A 22,740-nucleotide genomic window follows, 5' to 3' on the forward strand; every position below is an offset into this window, starting at 1 on the left:
AACCCTAATTCTCACTTCTTGCACACCCTTCATCATGGCGGACAGTGACCTGGCGCCCAAGTTCGCCCCATTCTTCTCCTTCGTGAGTAGCCCGACTGAAGCTCCCGCTCAGAGATAGTCCAGGCTAACGAGTATCTTGGAATAGGCCGGCATTGCAGCTGCAGTGAGTCAATCAATACTTTCGGCAAGATGCATCAAGGATACTAACAGCTTCTCTCCTCGAAGATGATCTTCGGGGGTACGTCACTCCACACCGTGGACAGATAATTTAGGGTACTCGGGCAGCATAGCTAACAACTGACCACTTCACAGCTGGAGGAGCAGCGTATGGCACCGCAAAGTCAGGTATCGGTATTGCGGGTGTGGGCACTTTCAGACCAGACCTGATTATGAAGGTACGATGAGAGAAAGAGCAGCGCAACTGGTCCAACCAGCGCGCACGATGACCCTATCACGGGCATGGCATGCAGAGAGGCTAACCAGCTTGCTTCCACAGTCGCTCATCCCCGTCGTCATGTCCGGTATCATTGCAGTCTACGGTCTCGTTATTTCAGTCCTGATCGCTGGAGATGTCAACCCAGCTCAGAGACAGAGCTTATACAAGTACGTTTGAGAAGCTGGGGAGGTGCTCGTGTGCAGCCAGACAGAAACGGCTGACTCTTCGGGAAACAGGGGATTTATGCATCTCGCAGCGGGTCTATCGGTTGGCCTTTCCGGTGTCGCCGCGGGCTATACTATTGGGATTGTTGGTGATGCGGTAAGGATTCTGGGTTCGATGTGCCTTGAAGGGAAATATACAGCTCTAATCACCATCCTAGGGTGTTCGCGCGTACATGCAACAGTCACGGGTTTACGTCGGTATGATTCTGATTTTGATTTTCGGTGAAGTGCTAGGTCTGTATGGGTAAGTGTCCGGGGACGTGGTATCCAGATACTCTCCAAGTCCCGAGGCTAACACGACGAGTAGCTTGATTGTTGGCTTGATCTTGAACTCCAAGTCTTGAGAGCGTGGCGATTCCCGCCTCTTTACCTCTGTTTAGTGCACTTGCTTTTTTTTCGGCGCATAACTCCTCCTCATTTTTGAGCCCAGACTCTTTCCATCTGATCGTCCCGATGCGTTGCGCTCCAAAGGCGCCAGCGCCAGCGCCAGCGCCAGCCGTGTCTCGAGAAAGTCGATCAAGATCCGGGCCAGCTGTCATCTGAATTGCATGGACGTTATTTTCTTTGATATTTTGTGGGTGTATTATAACAGGGCCCTGTTCGCATATAGATTCCGGGTGAATGAAATCAGGCGTAGGCCAAAAAGAAGATTCCGATTTATCACCGTAATCCGCCCCCTGATCCGTCCAGCCCGTTCAGCCCCGCCCCCATAAGATACGTCAGAGCTGGCAGACCTTCGCTTTCATAACTCTCTGCCCCGCGCTAACCATCCTAACCCCCCTCCATTCTTCGGTTGGGGACTTTACTTGCAAATGTTTCTTGTTTCGATCTAAAACTCCCCTGGAATCGAGCTGGGGTGCCGATGCGATTGGTGGCGCGCTAACCGGGTGGGCGCTTTATACCCTTTTTTTTCTTGCTTCACGCCGCAGCGAAGAGACATGATCTCTTGCCCTACCAATGGCGACCGGAACTGTTGAACATTCGGCGCCAACTGAGGTACAGGGCAGCTCTCCCACTTCCAAAAGCCATAGTATGCGCTCCACCGATATCCACGAGAAGGAGAAGCACCTCATCCAGTCCATCCGTCGGTCTCCGCAACGATCCTCGAACCCCTTCCTCATCAACGAGCGCCGGGACGATAAACAGCTATATATCTCCTCGAGGAGCTTACATGTGAATGATTTTGTCTTGATCAAGACGCTCGGAACCGGTGAGGATACTTCTGCGCGCACACCAGCGCAAGCGCTAGAGTCTGACACGTCCTCTTTGTGATTTACAGGTACTTTCGCCCGAGTATGGCTCACGCGACTAAAGGAGGAGACCGACAAGAACAAAGTATACGCGCTGAAGATCCTGCGCAAGGCCGACGGTACGCGTGGGCTTTAGATCCTCCAATCTGCATGCAGCCGAAGGCTAATTATCGCCCGCTTATCGTTGAACAGTGATCAAGCTAAAGCAGGTCGAACATGTACGCAATGAACGCAAGACCCTCACGGCCGTTATCGGACATCCCTTCATTACAACCCTAGTCGCATCCTTCTCGGACGAACAGAATCTCTATATGTTGGTATGGTTTGGCTTGGGCTCCCTCGTGGACTTCTGTCTCGGGTTCCTGCAGGACGCTAACTGATCGCAGTTGGACTTTTGCCCTGGGGGTGAGATCTTCACGTATCTCCGACGAGCACGACGTTTCAACGAGGAAACCTCGAGGTTTTACGCGGCGGAAATTACAATGACCATTGAATATTTACACGATGTCCAAGGAGTGGCCTATCGCGACCTCAAGCCGGAGAACATCCTCCTCGACGCCGACGGTCATATCAAACTCGTCGATTTTGGATTCGCAAAGCAGGTTGACAATCGTGAGACCTACACACTCTGCGGTACTCCCGAATACCTAGCTCCAGAAGTTATTCATAACAGCGGTCACGGTCTCGCTGTCGATTGGTGGGCCCTTGGGATTCTGATCTATGAATTCCTTGTTGGACAGCCTCCATTCTGGGATCAAAATCCCATGCGTATATATGAGCAAATCGTTGAAGGAAGAATACGCTTCCCGCCAAATATGCCCGCCGCAGCGCAGAACATTGTCTCCTTGCTCTGCAAAACCAACCCCTCGGAACGTTTGGGCCATATTTCCGGCGGCTCAACTCGGGTCAAGTCTCACCCGTTCTTCCAAGATGTGGCTTGGGATGATCTCTTTTATCGACGCGTCAAAGGCCCGATCCTTCCCCGAGTATCACATCCGGCGGACACCGGAAACTTTGAGGAATACCCGGACTCCGACAACCGAAACCAGAATCTCTATACTGATGACCTGAAAAAGAAATATGAGCCTCTTTTCAGTGATTTCTGAGAGGCAGTACATTCAGAGATCATCAAGTATTTCAGTATGGTCTGTTTCAACAACCACCCGTCTCTATGATGCGGATCCCGAAGCCGAGAATCGCAGTTTCTCTCTAGGTTTCAGATCATGGCTCTCTGCTAGGGCGGGGCCCATAGCCTTTCCGTTTGTCCTTGATCTTCATCTTTATCTCTTTGATCCGAAAGCCATCACGACAGAGATATGAGAGTCTTGCAGCATGTATCGCGAGACCAGCGGCCCTGCCGACCCGTCTTTCTTTCCTTCTGCTCACATGGCACCAATGGAGCTGGTCTCATCTCAAAGACCTTTCAACTCCGTCTTACCTCGAGTCATGAATTTGCCCGAATTGGGGGTTTTTCGGTTGACGTCAACGCTCACCTCGCTCCGACAACCATCCGATAACCTCCCATCCATCCTCATTGCCAATTCTTTCGAGTCTTCCCTGCATTTAGTGGAGGATGCATGTATCTAATTCTTGTGATCTACAACCACCACTTTGTATTTTTCACTCAGAGTGGTGGCTTTGTCATGCTTTGAAGCAGTCAGTATATATAGCGGTTGGTGGCTTGAATATGTCATATCGCGAACTAGCCTCGTACATACTTCTATCATGAATATAGCTTTCATCTTTGCTGATGTCACGTAATTCTTCCGAGTAGCGAAAGCTTGGTAGAGGAGATGAGTATGTAAGTCTCAATTAAATATCTATTCGGCACTCTTGGAACAAGCGCCAACTCAGCAAAAGCCATACCTAGTATGTGTTGGTCACCTCGACCACTTCAGATAAGGTCAGGAAAGTTAATGTAAATCGACATTTCACATTTCAATCATGAACCGGATGGTCCATAAGAGCAACATTAGCCCCGTCTATCATTCTAATAAGCTAGCACTGCTATCATCTAAAAAAATTGCAGGTACAAAAGGGTATATCACAAGAAGACAGTGATGGGAATCATATTTACGGAGGTTCGTGGAACATGGGTCGCAAGTAGGGAACGTCACCGCAGGAGAATTCATTGCCCGTGGAAGTTCCACCAGCAAGTTCTTAGTTTTGGGCCATTTTGGCCAGACGACGGATTGCATACCACCCATTGGAAGGTACAAGCTGAAGAGGCTCAACGATGAAAGTTTGGCGTGGGGTTGGATAGGCTAGGCGGTGCGGGAATAGCTGAAGCCTGAGAGAAGGGGTGAAGCCAAAGGAAGTGATGAGTGAGAATCTCAATGCCCTGTGCGGATTCGCGAGATAAGAGAAGATTTGTGCCGTGTTTCATCGTAGGCAAAATGCACCTCAAGGGCGCGAGTAGTGCGAAGATTCGGATTTGAAGTTGAATGGTATTGTAAAATCCAACTTTTTGTTTCATAGGGAAGGGTCTGTCTTCCATGAGCCTACATATTCCGACGTCAGCGTCAAGTAGGGAAACAGTCTTGTAGAATTAACGAGTAGCCATACCGTCAAAGTTATGCTTCACGAAAGCCATGGGGTGATCAGTGTCCTCGGCACCCATTTGCCCAACGCCCGGACTGAAACTCGTGATTGGCAAGACCACCACATCTCCCATCTTTCGGTGGGTAGTCTGGCCACTGAAGTCCTCGTACGTGACGTTCTTCTCCCCGGACAGAATATGGAAGTACTCGGGGTTGTTGAAGTAGCGGAAAATCGCATCTGTCCACGCACCCGGTCCCGTAAACTCCATCACGGTCTTATCCATTTTTCCCACCTTGAGGATACCAGCCCTCTTCATGCGGAGTGCCTCTTCCGTGATATATGCAACCATGTCGCGTAGGATCGGATGACCGGGTTTCGAGACGATAGTCCATTGGCAAAATTGAATGCGGCGCGAGTACCAATCATGCCAGTCGGGACGGTCTGGATCGGCCTCAATGCCAACGACAAAGCCCACCTTGGATCGGTCAAGTTCGTCGGGCAGCCAGGACGGGGCTGGCTTGAGAGCAAAAGTGTCGATATCGCTGTAAATTCCACCCCGGGCGAGCAGAACCAGGTATCGGAAGAAATCGGCCTTCATGACCGCGAGCGGCAAGGCATCGTAGGCTTCAAAGACATCTGGGAGAGATCCGTACAGGTACTGGACCAGATGCCTTTGCGTATCATCCGCAATTACCTCATGCGTGAATCCCGGATGTAAATCTGTCCAACTTGCCTCGGACGCACGAAGGCTGTCTCCAAACCATATCGACGATGGGGTATATTTCCACGTTTGCCAAATATATGCGGGGAATCGGCTTCGCAGGTCGTAGGGGAATTGGTATCGCAGGCGTTCGCGTAGTGGTGCATTACCGTAGGAGAGGGCTTGCTGCTGTCGAGCTTTTGCCTTTTTCTTCAGATGTAATAGCCTATCCTGTTCCTCGCTGAATATCTCTTGTGCGGGTTGATAGCCAGGTGCCCCAGGAACCTCGGCTGGTCGACTCGAGCGAATGAGGAAGATGAAGGCGATGAAGCAGATAGCGGCGAGTAAGGGCCTGCGGAACGTTGGCATGTTGGGCGGCGGGCGGCGGGCAGCGACGGCGGCGCAATTCGCTTGGAATGCCCTTGGAAAATGTTGCCGCAGCCACGCGCGCTACTGAGACAAGGGTACCACGCCTTGCAGGTGCGTGTCAGGCTCAAGCGCAAGCTCGGGGGGCGATCAGGAAATGCGGGAGGTTTTTGAAGGTTGATCCGGGCTAGAGTCGCGCGTGCTTGTCGAGGAGAAAGTTAAGCTCAGATCAATCGAGGAAGTGGCATTGCAATGTTGCAGGGCTGTCGCATTTGCCTAATCCGTAATTTCACAATGCGACCTCGATGCCGGTCGGAGATCGGAGGTACACAGGAGTACCGCAAACAGAATATTGTAGGAGGCTTCCGAGCAGGCACAGGATAGAGCCTCGGGCCGATTCCAGAGTCTGAAAGGTGATAGATTGTAAACGGAGAAGAAATTGAATTCAAGTCTCGCTGACTGGCAGCGATTGATCCGGGCCTGCCTGCAGCTTTATGTTGGAAGAAGAAAAGGATTGCGTATGCTGCGACAGCTGGGGCGCATGTACACCCGTTTGGGTGGAGCCACTCACGTGGCTTGAGAAGGCCCCTCGACTCTGTCAACCAGGTTATTCTGATTCTGTCCATTCAATGCATGATATTTTCTCTGTAATTATAGACAGGTGTCAAGAATCACATTCCTCCCTGGCATAGCCCATCATCTTGATTATCGTGGTCGACTTTTTCGCCTAATGGGTGCACCAAGGCCCCTCAACAATTGAATCCGAATACAATACTTTGTGCAGACCACTTTGAACTTGATTTGATTGCCTGGGCAGGGGTTTGCTGCAATCATGACTACTAATGTGACATCCACCATGTTTGATCCTGAAGCGAAATTTCCAAACGACGCCTCCTGCAGATCCAATCTGCTTTTCGGACAGCTGCTTTGTCAGTGTTGATTAGCTCGCCTCTTAACTAGGATGTGATCAGCTCTCTACGAGATGCAAACCTATTATTTCCCCGCCATCTAAGTTATTCTGTAGGTACCATTAGATAAAAACCGCCATGAATGCGTTTATCGTTTTCTGCTTCGCTGTTGATTTCTTTCCTGGGACAATTTATGATGGCTTAAGATAACTAGACATTATTTTAGAGTCCGTTCGATTCCTCTTCGCTGTTGGGCACCGTGCAAATACTCGACACATCTAAGAGAAGTATTCAGGCTTTAGCGGATTGTGAAGATGTGGCCAGTTGCAGATTGATCTCGCATAACTAGTACAGCGACACACATCTCATACTATCTCCAGTAGCTACGTAGCCATATCAGATGCTCCCAGAGAAGCTCTCCCAAACTCTTCGCCAAGCCAACTAAGCTCCACCTGCATACAGTGGCGCCACAAAAGTGTGTGACCCCTCTGGTTGACCGCTATGCGCACCGCCTTCCTAGCTGACGTAAGATCTTATGCGCACGCATACTTATATGCTGACAGTAGCCCTATACGGAGACCTAGAATCTCCTCGTCAAGGAGTTAATCGCTTTGTAATTCTTGATTTATATTAACGAATCCTACTAACTTTGCTTATCGACCCGGCTTCAATCTTTCAATAGGATAATACTTTAATATACACTGCGTAGATCGTACGCGAATTTATAGCAGATCTAGGCCGTAAGATTATGATTTGGCTACTTTGCTCGCTAGATCTTAATCTAATTGAGAACCTTTAGACATTACTTAAGCAAAAGATCTATGAAATTCGGCCTGATCTATTGTATATGCCTAATAACGATAACACCCTAGCTATTTTAATCGATACAGCGAAGGAGGCATGGCAACAAATTGATCTTGGTGTATTAGAGAGCCTATCAGAGAGTATGCCACGTAGGGTCCAGGCGATTATTGCATCAAATGGCTGGTATACTAAATATTAGCTATTCGATCAATTTGATTATTATTTTTGAGAGGTTTTAGTGCGGCAGAATCTATGGCAGAAAAAGGGTGGTCAGCTAGGGGGGTCACAGACTTTTGTGGCGCCACTCTCTACAATTACGAACCTGTCGGCACAGTTTTCAAGCTCTACTTCTTTCAGGTACAGAGTCAATAATCATGAGCAAGGCCAATAGTGCTCCACCCAATAAGTTCGAGATCAACCGACTCCCATGCGCTGACAGATGTCTGGACACGTCCAAGGGCATTTCTCCTAGCTCAAATTCTGGCTAGTGAGATCGCCACAAGTATACTTCCTCGAACGAGCCATGTGGCTGGCAGATACCGAAATAAATAAAGTGCATGGGATAATGTGCTGATATTACTATTCGTGCTCCTGATGTGCTTGGTTGTTCTATTTGAAATGAAAACCAGGCCTATCGTGGGTAGGTAATGCTACTATATAAAATATATATCCAAGGGATCTCCCGTGCCGCCGTTGGAAGTTTATCTCAATGATCTATGCCCGTTTCTTATCCATTGGTTAAGCAAACCTGGGACATATCCTTTGCCTGGAGATGGTTTTCCCATTTCGCTACAACGCTAGCCCGAATTGAGTCAAATAGACACGAGACGAAGTAGTAGATATGCATACCTCATGGAACGGAGTACAGTATATGTATACCTGAATACCTGAATACCCAATTTCGGAATCCGTCTTACAGTACCATTCAGCTCGGATTGCTTTGAAGCATAAGGTACCAGCCGAAGTTGCCTAAATCTAGTGTTTACATGCTACGTGGTGAAGAACTTGAACTATATGTCGCTGAACGATGAGCTTTGTGAATTGTGCAGTAACTTGTGATCGATACATGGGAAATGAGATGATTCGTGTGGCATTTCAGGCGGGGGTTTTGCTGCCCACGTGGGCGCACGCTTCGGCGTGGATGGCCGCGGGGGTTTTGCTGGCGGAACTTGGCACTCGGCGGTCCAACTCTCGTCCATCAATCACAATGTGAGTCCTGAATGCACCTGAGATCGAATCTCCAATTCTTTGCGAAAAACGTCGTCAATCGACATTCTCTGTCAGAGATACTCCCTCGAATGGCGACCCATGGAAGCACAATTGGAATGTGACCGAGACCCGATGCGATCAAATCGTGCTGCCTGGCGGAGACGACTTGCCCATCTGTCTGGACTCGAGGGGCCCCCACTGTGAAACTTTGACAAGACCACCCCACGCTACCTGCCGTGAGACCCTCAGAATAACCTCCGAAGGCGTACTCGTATAGCGGACGGATACGCAGACACAATTGGGGGCGCTTCGCTTCCCCGCAGACCATTCGTATCAGCATGACCCCAAGCGAGTTCTGTTGTCGCCTTTGGGCGCTCAAAGCAAAAGCGACGAGTGCACAGCCAACAGTCCAAGGGGATCAACAGGAGACAACGGGGTCCACCGCTAAACCCAAACCGGAAAGCGAATGGGGTCAGGCTGACAGCGCCTTGTCCTTGATTGGCCTGTCTACCCCCTTGCTGGTCGCTCCCCAAAAGCTTGGCCTGCGGGGGATTCGATTCTCACGCTCCTGATGGCCACTGCCTGCGCGGACTGGAGAGACAGGATGGGGACCATATTGGAAAGGGTCCACGGATCGCCCCCAAGCTGCGATGCAGCAACCCGCTCATTACAGGATTGCTGGGGTCTTCGTGATGTGGCAAGTCCACTTTTTTAGACCACAAATCCCTCACAACACAAGGGTCCATGGTCTCATTGTAACCGCTGGTTGTGTGATTGATGTCTGACCTTGACCAGATTATGAAATGTCCCCCCTCTTGTCACGGCCCGATGCCATGGATTGGCCCGAATGATCTGAAAGCCTCCTCTTGCTGGGGCTCTCCATTCTACTCGGCTGATTGAACTACCTGGCTGCCTAACGACCAGCCAATCGGTCGCGTGTCGGCTCTTTGGACCCCGTTTCATATCTATTTTTCTCTTTTTCTCACCCGCGTACGTTAGCCGCACCACTGTGGCCCCCGTAGACTCCACACAGTATAACTTAAAGGCAAAAGCCACCCCCATGGCCTCCTTTCCATTTATTTCGGCCCCCAGGATCTACCATAAAGCAGCATCTCGGTTGGTGCGTGATGGACAGCCTTTTGCACACCTCACGTATTATCCCCTATTGACTCGGTGTGCAAAGCCTTGTCCATCTCACAGCCGCACGCATAGTCCCTGCTGATTTTGCTTTATTTATCGACCAACTCGACTACAGGAGCTGGGGCTCACCTCAGCCCAGAAATAAATTTCTACCGACACTGGGACTGTGAATGCGCCTCGAAGACTTCTCGGCCCTCTCTCAAGATGCTGGACTTCTTCGCATCTGCTCGTTCCAAGGACAAGCCCCCCAAGGCCACAGCATCTGTTCAATCCCTCACTGGAAGTCAGCTCTCTAGCAGTGGGCCTCAATCGGAACATGAACAACTTGGTAATGCCCAAGATGAAAAGAAGAAGGGACTCTTCTCGCGACTCTTTGCGCGCCCCTTCACCAAGCGACGAATTATCATCCTTAGCGCTCTCGGATTCTTGATCGTGGCTATTTTGGTTCTCGTCATTACTCTCCCGATTGTCCTGACGAGGGCTCATAAACACAAAGACCCGGGAGATGTGTACAAGTTGTACCCAACTAAGCACGAGGACCCCAGTTATCGTATCCTGGAAAACAAGCCTGTCTATGCGATTCACAATTTCCCCGACCCTGGACTCCTCAACCACAACGGCACCTGGTATGCCTATGGAACCAACCCCCATAAGCATGACCCGCTGTCGATTCATGTCCCCGTTGCGACTTCGACCGACTTTGTGAACTGGACTCTGCATGAGGGCTATGATGCGATGCCAACTCTAGGAGACTGGGAGGTTGCCGTCAACCACTGGGCGCCGGATGTGATCCAGCGGGTAAGTTCCTTTCATCATAGAAACGATCAAAGACTCTGATATCTAACATTTATACAGGACGATGGAAAATTCGTTCTCTACTACGCAGGCCAGACGAACAATTTCAAAAATCATCACTGTATCGGAGCGGCAGTCTCGAACGGCACAGATCCCCTGGGACCTTATATTCCCCTCAAGGAATCTTTAGCCTGCCCTCACCAGTATGGCGGCGCCATTGATCCCTCGCCATTCAGAGATGCCGACGGCAAGCTCTACGTGGTCTACAAGGGTGACGGAAACAGCGTCGGCAGTGGTGGATGGTGCGGCAACAGCATCAAGCCGCTGCGCCCCGTCCCACTCATCCTCCAAGAGCTAGAAAGCGACGGCATCACCAAGGTTGGTGAGCCCGAGATCATCCTCAACATCAACGACACCGATGGCCCGCTTATCGAAGCGCCCAACATCATCCGCCAAGACGACGGAACCTACTACCTCTTTTTCTCGTCCCATTGCTTCACCTCGCTGGGTTACAATGTGAAGTATGCCCACGCAAAATCGGTCAAGGGTCCTTATACCCGTGCCGACCGTCCATTGTTACAGACGAATGACTTTGGGCTCAAGGCCCCTGGTGGTGCGACTTTGTCGTACGATGGCACCAAGATTGTCTTCCACGCCAACTGCGATGGCTACCGGTGCATGTATGCCGGCGGTGTCGACATTCGATCTTCCAATAACACTATCATTATGGCGACCCTTGAAATCGTCGGCACTGTTTCCTCAAACTCTACGAACACTACTACTACCACCACTTCCATTGCCGACAGCACCCAATAGGCTGATCAAACCTAGATCAGCGGTATGCAGAGCGTGGGCTGAAATCGTCATTTCCTCCTTAGTTGGCGTTTGCATTGCATCGAAGCATTTGGAGCCTTCTTTTGATTTGTTTACTTTGTGTTGGACCAACTGATACCCGTGTGATAGTTTATAGACCTTCTTTTTAGGATGGCGAGGCGTTATTAGCATTGTATGAATAGAGAGCCTCATTTTCATAAAGTTCACATACATCATATGACTACCATCTCACTATCAAGTTCAGTAATAAGCGTATAGGTATACAGTACTTGTAGTAGTGGAGCACACGAATAAGGTCCGCGGGAAACAATAGTGCGCCCGCCAATCAGGGGACGACCTGATGACGCCATGCATCAGTGCGGCCTCAGGCAGTCAATCAACCATCTCCGCCTCTGTAATCAGGAAATATAATATGACCGTCTTCGACAGCTGACAATTGCAACTGCCAGTGGGTCTTTTTCCCTTTCTACAGCTCGTCACAATGCGTTCGCTCCAGGGTGTCGTCCGCTCTGCGTCGCGCACGCTCCGGGCCACACAATGGCGACCCCATGAGCCAGCATCTTTCCTCTCCGGCGCAAGTCGGCCGTTATCGGCACATTCGAAAGCACTCCATACCGCGGGTCCGCGCAAGTCCTCCGCAGCAACGGCGACATCGAGAGACTCGACAAACCCGGCAATGTCCTTCCCCTGCCTCGATGCCCAGGACGCCAAGTCAGAACTACTATCTGCCCGGTCCTTGCAGTCGGGCCCCGAACCCTCCTACACGACGGGCCAGCATGAACGGTTTCACTGTGAGGAGCCCTTGCTACTTGACTGGGCCGGTGTCCTGCCGGAGTTCGATATTGCATATGAGACGTGGGGTCAGTTGAATGCAGACAAGAGCAATGTGATCCTCTTGCACACGGGATTGTCGGCGTCTAGTCATGCGCACAGCACAGTCTCCAATCCGAAGCCCGGCTGGTGGGAGAAGTTTATTGGACCCGGTCTACCTCTGGATACGGACAAGTACTATGTGATTTGCACGAATGTGCTGGGTGGCTGCTACGGCAGCACGGGGCCATCCTCGGTAGATCCCTCGGATGGGCAGCGGTATGCGACGCGCTTCCCAATCTTAACACTGGATGACATGGTGCGTGCTCAGTTCCGTCTTCTGGATGGCCTGGGCATTCAAAAGCTGGCAGCATCCGTCGGGTCAAGCATGGGCGGTATGCAAAGTTTGGCTGCGGGTGTCCTGTTCCCCGAGCGCGTGGGTAAGATCGTTAGCATCAGCGGCTGCGCTCGCAGTCACCCGTACAGTATTGCGATGCGGCACACACAGCGACAGGTGCTGATGATGGACCCGAAGTGGGCGCGAGGTTTCTACTATGATGCGATCCCGCCACACTCGGGGATGAAGTTGGCGCGAGAGATTGCGACAGTCACTTACCGCAGCGGGCCTGAATGGGAAATGCGGTTCGGTCGTCGTCGGGCCGACCCCAGCAAGCAGCCTGCATTGTGCCCAGACTTCCTTATCGAGACATACCTGGACCACGCCGGCGAGAAATTCTGCTTGGAGTATGACCCCAACAGTCTGCTATATGTGTCCAAGGCCATGGACCTCTTCGATCTCGGCCATGAGCACCAGACTCAAACCCGTCGCCGCCGCGCAGAGGCCGAGTCTCGCATTGCGCGCGGCGACGTCTCGTCGGAGGTATCCGATCCCGCTTGCAGTCTAACCCTGCCTGACAAGCCATACGAGGAACAACCCGAGGCCACAGCCTCAGTTCCTCCTGCCAACCAGTCCGTAACACCCACCGAACCCGAAGGACCCCCCACAAGACCTAGTCATGGGTCTCGCCCCTCTGAAGAACCACCGAGTTCTCGTCATGGGCGTCGCCAGCGACATCCTTTTCCCTGCCTGGCAGCAGCGCGAGATTGCCGAGACCCTCCGTGCAGGCGGCAACACGACCGTCGAGCACATTGAATTGGGCGAGGACCTCTCGCTTTTCGGTCATGATACCTTCCTGTTGGATCTTAAGAACATCGGTGGTGCATTGGGCCGCTTCTTGAAGTAAAATCTGCGGGGCCGACATGGTTTGTCATTTGAAGATGAGCGAGATTTTGTGTTTATTTACTGGCCATTTGTATATTTATTTCGCAGCGCGCGACGGTCAAAATATTGCATTAGCTGGCGTTTTGTATCTTGAACGAAATACGAGTCTTTTGTTCATATCTCTTTGAGCTATATTTCCCTCTCAAATAACAGTCTGTATAGGCAGCGCGTCAAATATAATCACAAGCCAATCCCTGCACAGTCGTCAAGGGCAAGGTCTTGACATGAACTTCTGGCATGCTATGGAGGTAAACAGCGCTAGGACCCCATCTCGCGATGTAGCTTTCTGCCTTTCAGGTTTTACTGAGACCCTGCATGGGTAAACCTCGCGATATAGAAGACTCAAGGGCTTGCCGGGTCGACGAATTCCAAGAGTACGATCCGAAGATTCAGTATTCGGGGCGATCAGACATTGTTGTCCTTGACGGTCTCAGTAAATGGCCAGATGTAGAGAAGGAACTGCTAGAATGCCACAATCCGGACCAACACTGAATCTCCAGTTCGCAATCTTGGAATTCACCGACCCAGCGAGCCGATTTTCGCCCACACGCCCTTTCGAACCTCGAGAAGTCTGTATTTTAGAATCGGTGCATGTATGAAAGAACCGACTTTGCCCTCAGAAAAGCTCCCAATTGTGTAGTCACCGGCAACCAGATCATGAGATGTTTGATAAACATCCACGGCGTCGGTTGCCTGCAGAATTGGCTTTGGATTCATCAACGGGCAAAAGGCAAAAGCGAAGGCTTGAATAAGTTGAAGAAGAATGAAGGAAGGGAGATTAACCGAAGCGAGTAATTCATTATTTTGGGATCTGCCTGTTTATTATGAACATGATGACGTGTTGAACAGCTCATACCCTCGGATTGAAAACTACCTTTTTGTGTCACTCGTCACCGGTATGCTCGACGCCGTTGCCTTTAAAGGTGTACAGACGGAGCGTATCATATACAGATCCTCAGAGTGTGCGACAGAATGTCTTCGTCATTGGGCGGGCTCTCAAACGGAAATGGAGGTCCTAGATACAAGAAGAAGGGGAAAAAGACGAATCGGGAGAGGAAATTCTATTCTGGGTTATGTTAGTATGTACATGAAGGCCCGGCTGATTTGTTCGTCATGTCTGGGCATCAATACACGACAAACAGCAGGGCCAAGGTGTGAAAGAACAGTGTTCGTCGAGAGTCTCTCGGATCTCTGTTCGTTTTCTCAGTCACCCACAACAGGCAACATGTCTCCTTCCACAAGCTGCAGCCAGGCCGCCGAGGGATGAAGTCCACACAACCCAATCCAGTGAAACCCGGACGTGTCGTGAGAAGCTCTTATGTGAGGGATATCGTCATTGAGACTGACAGATAACAGGATGCTATCAGATCTGGCGACAGAGATTAGCATCTCAAATGCATCTATCGTGACGAAACCGGGTCTTGTTCGTGAACATACCTGCAGCGCCAACAGCGCGAGATGTAAAAAGTTCCCCACGCGCCGACGTGTCGTCGGTTTTGGCGTTCGAGGACCGCGGCCCCTCACGTGATAGCGTCTTTCGTGGTTCCACTGATGAGCGCATGGCTTGCAGCTACATATTCCTTATAAGAGGCCGACAGTACCAACGGGTGTTTGTGACGGTAAGCGCTCCTAATATCTCCTACAAACATGGCCCCTCCAGCCTCCAAATGGTGGCAAGCCCCTGACGACGCCGATTTAGACTACGGATTCGATTCTGACGACCTGGATGCTAGATTCGCCGAAACTGCTCGGATTCCCCACCGCCCACGCACCCGCGAAGAATTACAGCAATTGGAAGCGCAGGCCCGAGGACAGGATACTAGTGAGAAAGGAGTGTTTGGAAATATGTCCTCTTGGTTTCACCGGCAGGCCGGATCGCAAACTTCGCAGCTTGCGACTACGGCGGTGCTGTCCGGTGCTGCCGTTGCAGGTGCCATTTTTGGATACCAGGCTTATAAGAGGACGGAGGCCGTTCATGATTTGAAGGCTTCTATTCCGGTGCTTGATGATGAGCATCCTGCGGCGAAGGTGAGCTCTGACGAGCGGGATTTTTGAGCTCTGGTTTCTCGGTCGAGCTTGGGCCGCAGAGTGTGCATTTGGGCAGACGACTGACTTATTGGAGTATAGCTGACACAATATGGTGCCGCTGACACTGGAATTCCTCTGAGTAAGGAAGACGAGCGCAGCGCAGCTCTGGCTCGCAGGGCGCAACAGGGTGACTACGATGATGGTTCGGACCCTTCTATACTTCTGTCTTGTAAGAAGCTAACCCGATTCCAATACAATTTAGACTTGATTCTCGAACAACTTGCCCGGAACCGTGTCTTCCTCACAGATGAAGGTCTTGCGAAGCTCCGAGGATCCTACATCATCGTTGTCGGCTGTGGTGGCGTTGGATCCCATGCTGCTGCGACTCTTGCTCGTTCTGGTGTATCCAAGATTCGTCTGATCGATTTTGATCAAGTGACATTGTCTTCGCTGAACCGCCACGCTCTCGCTACACTAGCAGATGTGGGAACTCCAAAGGTACACTGTATTAGGAGGCGGTTGGAGCAGATTGCGCCATGGGTGATGTTCGATTGCCGCAATGAGCTTTTCAGCAAGGATGCTGCAGATGATCTTCTCGGTCCATGGACCCTGACACACGAAGGAGAGGGCCGTCGGCCAGACTACGTCCTGGATTGCATTGATAACATTACATCCAAGGTGGATCTGCTGCACTACTGCCATAAGAATGGCTTGCCCGTGATCTCGTCGATGGGTGCTGGGTGCAAGTCAGATCCAACTCGTGTCGTGGTTGGAGATATTTCTACCAGCACTGATGACCCACTGTGTCGCAGCACACGGCGTCGGTTGAAGATGCTGGGAGTCACCACCGGCATTCCGACTGTCTTCTCGACCGAAAGAACCGGACCCGGCAAGGCTAGCCTGCTCCCACTGGCCGAGGATGAGTTCAACAAGGGCAAGGTGGGCGAGCTGAGTGTCCTTCCCGACTTCCGAGTCCGCATTCTCCCCGTCTTGGGCACGATGCCCGCTGTCTTTGGCTACACCCTGGCCAATCATGTCATCTGCAGCGTGTCTTGCTACCCGATTGACTACAACACGGCTGGAAAGGGCCGCGACAAGCTGTACGATACTATTCTGGCCGCTCTGACAGGCTTCATGGAGAAGCAAGTGCGCCAAGTCGCCGGTCAAGATCCCACAGGCCTCCGTCTTCCCATCAGCAAGGATGACATTCAGTACATCGTGGAGGAGATTTACCGAGGCAAAAGCGTTGTTACTGGCCTACCTAACCGCCTAGTGCTGATTCCTTGGCAGGTCCCATCGCAAGGGTTTGAGATGGATCTCACCTGGGAGAAAGACGGACAGAAGCTGTTTAGACTTGATGCGGCGGAGTTGGTCTGTATGACGAAAGACGAGGCGACCCGTCACGAACGTGAAGTGCTTCGTGGGGGAAAGAAGGTTGAGGAGTTATATGATGAGACAGTTCTGCAGCGGGTGAGCCTGCGGAAAAGGGAAACCGAAGAGTGGAAAAAGCAGACTGAAGAGTACTTTCAAGTGCAATAACTTGTGTATTATTTGAGAGAATCAAAACTAACGGTATCAACGAATGTAAAGTGAGAGAAGTAAGATTAAACTGTTGAAATAATTTTAGCGGAAGCTCAAGTCGTGAGTTGGGCAGTTAGTTCTTGTTGTTCTCTTGTTGGGTTTGTTTATCATCCCTCTCCGCCCTCCAGGCAACTCCGCAAACTCCGAGACTGCCAAGCCCAACAACCGCAATCTTGCCAAGCTATCCACTGCTCGTGCAGAGCGCAGCCTTCGACGACCACTCGCTCTGAAAGACGGTGGTTGTTTCGGTCGCCCGACCTGAATCTCCTCCTCTGCTTACATGTCCCGAGTATCCATCCCAAATAACGCCACACCACCATGGCCTCCTACGACTCCGACCACGAACTCGGCGACCCTTACAATCACACGACCAACCACCCTTCCTCATCCTCCTCTCGTATCTCCCGCCCCTCAAGACCCCTAATCGACTCTGTCCGCAACGGCTGGCAATCCACTCCAGCCTACCGCTCCCTCTCCTCATCGTCTGATTATAAAGACCCCGGCTGCGTCCAGATCGCTCTATCTATCATCTCCGCCCCGCGCTTCCGCCGCTACGTACTCGTCTACCTCGCTCTGTTCCTGCTCGGCTGGATCGGGTGGGTGATGGTTCTATACCCTCGTCTAGAGGAGCGTGGCACACTGCTACACGCGCTAGATCCTGCCTTGAAAGAGGAGGTCGGAGGATGGTTCGGAAGCAACTCGCTTCCTCGATTTGATGACTTGACTCACATTCGGACGTTGAATCCTTCGCTGGTGCCTGTAGCCCCCACCGAGGGCGAGTCGAGGGGATCGAGGAGTGAGAAGCGTCTGATCGTGGTTGGGGATGTACATGGGTGCAAGGAAGAGTGTAGGTCTTATTCTTGTGTCATATTTGAAGACGTGTGGATTTGCTGACTCGTGCTCTTTTCTTTTAGTGCTTCAATTGCTCAAAAAGGTCGAATTCTCCACAGCAGATGGAGACCATCTCATTTTCACGGGTGATATAATCAACAAGGGACCCGATAGCGCTGGCGTCGTAGACCTTGCCCGCGAGCTTGGAGCGTCATGTGTACGTGGTAATCACGAGGACCGCATCCTGCTTCTCCGACATGAGATGGTGACGATGAACACCCTCTTGACCGGCGACGAGAAGAACGTCAAGCTACATGAGCCTTCAGAAAAGGAAGCCAAAGAACGCACGCTCGCCCGCTCTTTGAGCGACGAGCAAGCACGGTGGCTTGACGCCTGCCCGGTCATCTTGGAAGTTGGCTTTATCACGGGTATGGGCCAAGTAGTCGTTGTACATGCAGGTCTGGTACCGGGCGTGGAGCTCGGGAAGCAGGATCCCTCGACGGTGATGACGATGCGAACCATTGACCTTGACACGCATGTTCCTAACCCGTCGGCCGAGGGTATGAAGTGGGCTAAGGTAAGCTATCTTTTTGCATACGAAGGACTATCATTCAAGGGTCACTTTTGACTGATCTGTTTCGTTAGATGTTTGACAAGCACCAGTCTATTCTCCACTCGAGCCTCAAAACTTCACATGCAGATCCCCACTCTCAAACTACGACCGTTATCTACGGTCACGATGCCAAAACAGGTCTCAAGATCCGAACATATACCAAGGGTCTTGACTCGGGATGCGTGAAGGGCGGTAAATTGACTGCTTTGGTCATTGAGGATGGCGGCAAGCAAAGCCTCGTGCAAGTGAACTGTAAGGAAGACTACTCCAAGGACAACAAGGAGAAGAAGGATGGTAAAGAGAAGAGGGAGAAGAAGGAGAAACAGGATAAGAAGGCCAACAAGGCTAGAAAGGACGATTGATCACCCGTACACAATTTCTGGTCAATGACTCGCATTGCATTTGGTTTGGCGTTTTGATTTTGATCGTGAGGTCTGTATATTAGCTGGATTCACTCCTTCTGGGGCATTGGGTCCGCCGCGATGGTGGCTGTGTCATTTTCATTCTATCGGAGTTGGTACTTTTCGATTTTTCAGTCTGCTCTTACATTTGCATTGCACGACTCGCCGTTGGAACTCGGTTGCTTCTGCGAACAAAAAATCATTTTGAAACAAAATCCAACGTCCCGTAATGATTCTAATGCCTATATCCGATAATGCTGTACACGTCCCAAGTTCCTCATCTAATAAGACGGTAGAAAAAAGATTCCAGAATACTTAAAATAAAAACACACACGACTTCCAATATCTATCCCGGATAGTAAAAGTCGCCATCAATAACCCACGTCGAGGCCACCGAGAAATCCTCATACCAAACACCACCCAATGCATTGAGATGGACATACCCTAGCCGGAAGTACTCAGGTTGACCATTGTGCAGTCTTGACCAAGCAAAGTCCGGCACGGAGTTGCTATCTTTCGACTTGAGCCCCTGATACCGCAGCACATCGTTGACGATCACACTGATCCCGTCGACATGTGGGGGGATATCAGGGAAGGAGAAGACGATATGGTGCCGGTCCTCGATGTGCGGTGGGTTCATGGGTGGTGGAATCGTGCCCAGACGACCGCCTTCGAGGAGGGAGGCTGGTGTTTGAAGGATCGAGTCGAAGCCCCAGCGGGCAATGCCGTTGATGAATAGACCAAGCATTACGCCCTGGAACAGGAGGCTGGGACGGGTCTGGAGTGTTGTGCCTGGGATGAGGAGGAGTGCAAGGATGTAGTGGTGGATGCGGAGGTTCATGTGCGGCACGAGGATGAGCACGATGATGCCGATAAGCATGATACCGTAGAGGCGTAGAATCGATAGTAGACGGCCCTCGCGGCGGAAGGCGTGTGCCTGGATTAATATGGCTACGATGAGGATGCCAATGATGATGATGAGGGCTGTGATAGCACCGGGCTGCTGTTGAAGGTCGTGTGGCGTGAGGCGGGAGATGGGGATACGGTCAAAAGTATCGCTGTTCAAGGCACCGACCCAGCAGCCTCCCAGCCATAGGATTGTCTTATCCACGTGTGCTTGGAGATTGCCGAGAGTCTTGCGTACGCAGAAGTAATATAAGGCGAATCCGACAAAGGCGCCGGGGAGGAACCGGCCTAGGCCAATCTGTAACAAGCCGTAGAAGCCCCTCGAGCCAGGTGGGTCAGAGGCCATGGCGACTTGGAACCACACTATGAAGAAGGTGATGCTGTAAAAGACTGGCGCTGAAGTGACCGTCATCGAAAATATCGCCGTGACGAACACGGTGAAAGCAAATAGCGACCAGCGAATATCGAAGCATTCTATTAACTTGGCCTCGCTCGACCCCGAGGAAGATGCCTGTCGCGTCAAGACAAACGACATTGGGAAGGACGGCTTAAAAGGAATACTCTCGATGCCATTCTTGGTGTAGTTCTGGAAGTTATCTCGCTTTCCACGACGATGTAGGATACCACAGCCACCTTTGCTGTCGCTGATTACCCCGGCATGCAGGGCCGATGCGCAGATCGAGGAGTCACCGCGGTACAGCCCACTGACGCGACCGTCCATCCGGAAGGGTTGCCCTCCGATGACGAGGTGCCTATAGTTATACGACTGGTTACCGATATCGTACGGCTCCAGGATGATGGCGGTAGAGCAGCCTGCTGGGCAGCTGAAAGCGAATGACTGCTCATCGAATGGAAGACAAAGGTCCCCATTCAGACCACAATCCGTAGCATTGGTCCTGGTATTCCACAATTAGCCACTTTGTCCACCATTCCAGATGGACTCGACCTGTCCAAATTTTAGTTCAAAACGCACCACAGACGCTGGTGACACGACAGTTTCACCGGCTGGCCGTATCCCAAGACCTCTTGGCCAGCCACGGATGCCTGCAGCGAAGCAAAAAACACGGCAATCCAAAAGATCAACCCGCCAGCGAGCAGCGCAATCTTCAGACCCTTTCGCGGCGCCCACCGCTCGACTAAACGCGCGGGCATAGCCTGCCATCGTGGAAACCAGGGCTTGATGTGGTAAACATGCGGCGGGACCGGCCCGCGCAACCAGACACAGAAGCCAGCGAAAGTGCAGGACAACGACGGGTCGTGCCGATGCAGCCCCTGCTCCTCATAGTCGAAAAAGTCCGAATCCGAGTCGTCCAGATCGCGATGTTCATCTGGATGCCCCGCTGGCAAGAGCGGTACACTGCCCAGCTCTAGATCGCCGTATTCGCCGCTGACTCGGGCCCGGGCGCGGCTCTGGGCGCGTCGGATTCTCTCCCAGTCTTCTTCGTCTTTGTAGTGCGGCAGACTCAGGTCCTCAAGGGAAAAGGTTGGGCTCGCTGGCTCACCAGACAATGAAGCATTGGCCTTGCTTTCATCGTTCACATCCCTTTGTGAATGCATTTTCGCATGATGGGGAGGACGAGGACTGAGGAGTTGCCATTCCAGAAAGTGATCGCGTCAGCGTGGATGGTCCCCATTTTGCCAAGCTGCTAAGTATGGAGCCCCCTTGGAGCCCGTTTAAGTGCTCGAATCATCGATCGGCAGGGGTGTTATGACTGATAAAGTGAATAATTAACTAATAATGATCATAATATAACGCTGATAATTAGGAGATGTCCAGTGGGTTCCATCGGTTCGAAACCTCCAGCCAAATTTCAGAAACATATGAGGCAGTGCTAGGATACGAGGTCATACTTCTAGAAACAGGCATTGGTACGAGGTGCAAAGCAGAAAACGAATCACGATGAAAAGTCCGCACCGCCATTCCACAACAAGAAATCGCTTGACTACATCAAATCAACCTGCTCCTCCTATACTCTCGGCTTTCCGTGGCATCTGCGACACTCCTCGATGACAACCGCGTGGGAGCCCCAGCTTATCACCACAATAGGCAAAGCTCTGCGTATTCCCTCGTGGTGAGAGCTTTCTCCAAAAAGGTCAATCAAGCTGACCATTTAAAAATGCCGTGGAATTTAACTGATCGTAGGTCCACTCGGCACATTAGGCGCTGTGATACGGCCTCCTTCAACGTTGAATGGACCATCCGCCGTCTTCAGCGTCACCATATCGCGGGTCTCGAGAACACAGCGCAAGAATTTCTCCGGCTCTGTTTGACCAAGATGAACAATAGCAGCAAAAGCAATATCCGAACCGACGGTATCCTGAACACTGAAGGTGTACCCAGCTGCCAGACATATATCTCGTATACGGCGAGATTTGGTTAGCCCACCATTCTTGGTGATTTTGATTCCAATTCCCTCTGCGGCGTCATCGGCGATAAGTTGTATAATCGAAGGCTCAGATATTGCCAGCTCGTAAATACGAATTGGAATATTGGCTCTGCGTCGGAGAGACACATATTCCCGATACGTGGCACAAGGCGCTTCTAAGACGAAATCCAACCCTTTTGGGAGGAGTCGTAGCATGCGGAGCGCAGTTTCAACTGTGAGGCCACAATTTGCATCCGCAATGAAGAATTCGCCGGATTGTCTGTCAGCAAGAGACGCTTGAATGCGAGCGGCATCAGATGAGGGATCTCCAGAGATCTTGACCGAGTGGCCGATATAGCCCATGTCTCGCTACTTGGCCACACGTGAACGCATTTCTTCCGGCTCTCCGACATGAATGGAAGAGATAAGAGGAAGTGCCAGCTCCGTACGACTGCCGAGTAATTCGCACACTGGAAGTCCAACGGACTTGCCAAATACATCCCCACAGGCAATATCGAGAGCTGCTTTGGCGTGTTCATGACCCACCCGCACGGCATCCATCACTTCGTTGATACGGTCGACTCATCGCGGGTCCAATCCGATGAGTTTCGGCGCGATCTCGGCAGTACCTGATCTGACTCAGAGAGCGTGGGAAGCAACAAATGTTGAGCCGAACGGAGTGCTTTCGCCCCAGCCCTCCATGCCGTTCTGCGTG

The 22,740-nt window shown here is 51.5% G+C and overlaps 9 protein-coding genes across 9 annotated transcripts; 6 read left to right on the forward strand and 3 right to left on the reverse strand.

The window, feature by feature from the left end:
• Positions 1–34: 34 nt before the first annotated feature.
• On the forward strand, positions 35–1,004 carry N7458_003223 (V-type proton ATPase proteolipid subunit; the record flags this gene model as incomplete). Its single annotated transcript, XM_056906606.1, has 8 exons — positions 35–82; positions 146–163; positions 211–238; positions 313–395; positions 497–603; positions 673–757; positions 819–904; positions 968–1,004. 8 exons carry the CDS (start codon positions 35–37, stop codon positions 1,002–1,004), a joined length of 492 nt encoding a protein of 163 aa, XP_056770713.1.
• A 613-nt stretch (positions 1,005–1,617) lies between these two features.
• N7458_003224 (cAMP-dependent protein kinase) lies at positions 1,618–3,016 on the forward strand (the record flags this gene model as incomplete). Its single annotated transcript, XM_056906607.1, has 4 exons — positions 1,618–1,870; positions 1,940–2,029; positions 2,103–2,227; positions 2,297–3,016. 4 exons carry the CDS (start codon positions 1,618–1,620, stop codon positions 3,014–3,016), a joined length of 1,188 nt encoding a protein of 395 aa, XP_056770714.1.
• A 1,442-nt stretch (positions 3,017–4,458) lies between these two features.
• Positions 4,459–5,520, reverse strand: N7458_003225 (Initiation-specific alpha-1-6-mannosyltransferase; the record flags this gene model as incomplete). Its single annotated transcript, XM_056906608.1, has 1 exon — positions 4,459–5,520. The coding sequence occupies one exon, from the start codon at positions 5,518–5,520 to the stop codon at positions 4,459–4,461; it is 1,062 nt and encodes a 353-aa protein (XP_056770715.1).
• Positions 5,521–9,782: 4,262 nt separating this feature from the next.
• Positions 9,783–11,189, forward strand: N7458_003226 (glycoside hydrolase family 43 protein; the record flags this gene model as incomplete). Its single annotated transcript, XM_056906609.1, has 2 exons — positions 9,783–10,376; positions 10,434–11,189. 2 exons carry the CDS (start codon positions 9,783–9,785, stop codon positions 11,187–11,189), a joined length of 1,350 nt encoding a protein of 449 aa, XP_056770716.1.
• Positions 11,190–11,688: 499 nt separating this feature from the next.
• N7458_003227 (homoserine O-acetyltransferase family protein) lies at positions 11,689–13,261 on the forward strand (the record flags this gene model as incomplete). Its single annotated transcript, XM_056906610.1, has 2 exons — positions 11,689–12,990; positions 13,013–13,261. 2 exons carry the CDS (start codon positions 11,689–11,691, stop codon positions 13,259–13,261), a joined length of 1,551 nt encoding a protein of 516 aa, XP_056770717.1.
• Positions 13,262–14,946: 1,685 nt separating this feature from the next.
• Positions 14,947–16,866, forward strand: N7458_003228 (tRNA threonylcarbamoyladenosine dehydratase; the record flags this gene model as incomplete). Its single annotated transcript, XM_056906611.1, has 2 exons — positions 14,947–15,327; positions 15,427–16,866. The coding sequence occupies 2 exons, from the start codon at positions 14,947–14,949 to the stop codon at positions 16,864–16,866; spliced, it is 1,821 nt and encodes a 606-aa protein (XP_056770718.1).
• Positions 16,867–17,226: 360 nt separating this feature from the next.
• On the forward strand, positions 17,227–18,714 carry N7458_003229 (putative serine/threonine-protein phosphatase; the record flags this gene model as incomplete). The annotated part of the gene is made up of 3 exons (XM_056906612.1): positions 17,227–17,755; positions 17,823–18,316; positions 18,385–18,714. The coding sequence occupies 3 exons, from the start codon at positions 17,227–17,229 to the stop codon at positions 18,712–18,714; spliced, it is 1,353 nt and encodes a 450-aa protein (XP_056770719.1).
• A 385-nt stretch (positions 18,715–19,099) lies between these two features.
• On the reverse strand, positions 19,100–21,216 carry N7458_003230 (uncharacterized protein; the record flags this gene model as incomplete). The annotated part of the gene is made up of 2 exons (XM_056906613.1): positions 19,100–20,555; positions 20,633–21,216. The coding sequence occupies 2 exons, from the start codon at positions 21,214–21,216 to the stop codon at positions 19,100–19,102; spliced, it is 2,040 nt and encodes a 679-aa protein (XP_056770720.1).
• Positions 21,217–21,788: 572 nt separating this feature from the next.
• On the reverse strand, positions 21,789–22,388 carry N7458_003231 (uncharacterized protein; the record flags this gene model as incomplete). Its single annotated transcript, XM_056906614.1, has 1 exon — positions 21,789–22,388. One exon carries the CDS (start codon positions 22,386–22,388, stop codon positions 21,789–21,791), a length of 600 nt encoding a protein of 199 aa, XP_056770721.1.
• Positions 22,389–22,740: the final 352 nt, after the last annotated feature.

The sequence above is a fragment of the Penicillium daleae genome, assembly GCF_028827525.1.
Source record: "Penicillium daleae strain IBT 16125 chromosome Unknown utg000002l_segment0_segment0, whole genome shotgun sequence".
Classification (NCBI taxonomy): Eukaryota; Fungi; Ascomycota; class Eurotiomycetes; order Eurotiales; family Aspergillaceae; genus Penicillium; species Penicillium daleae.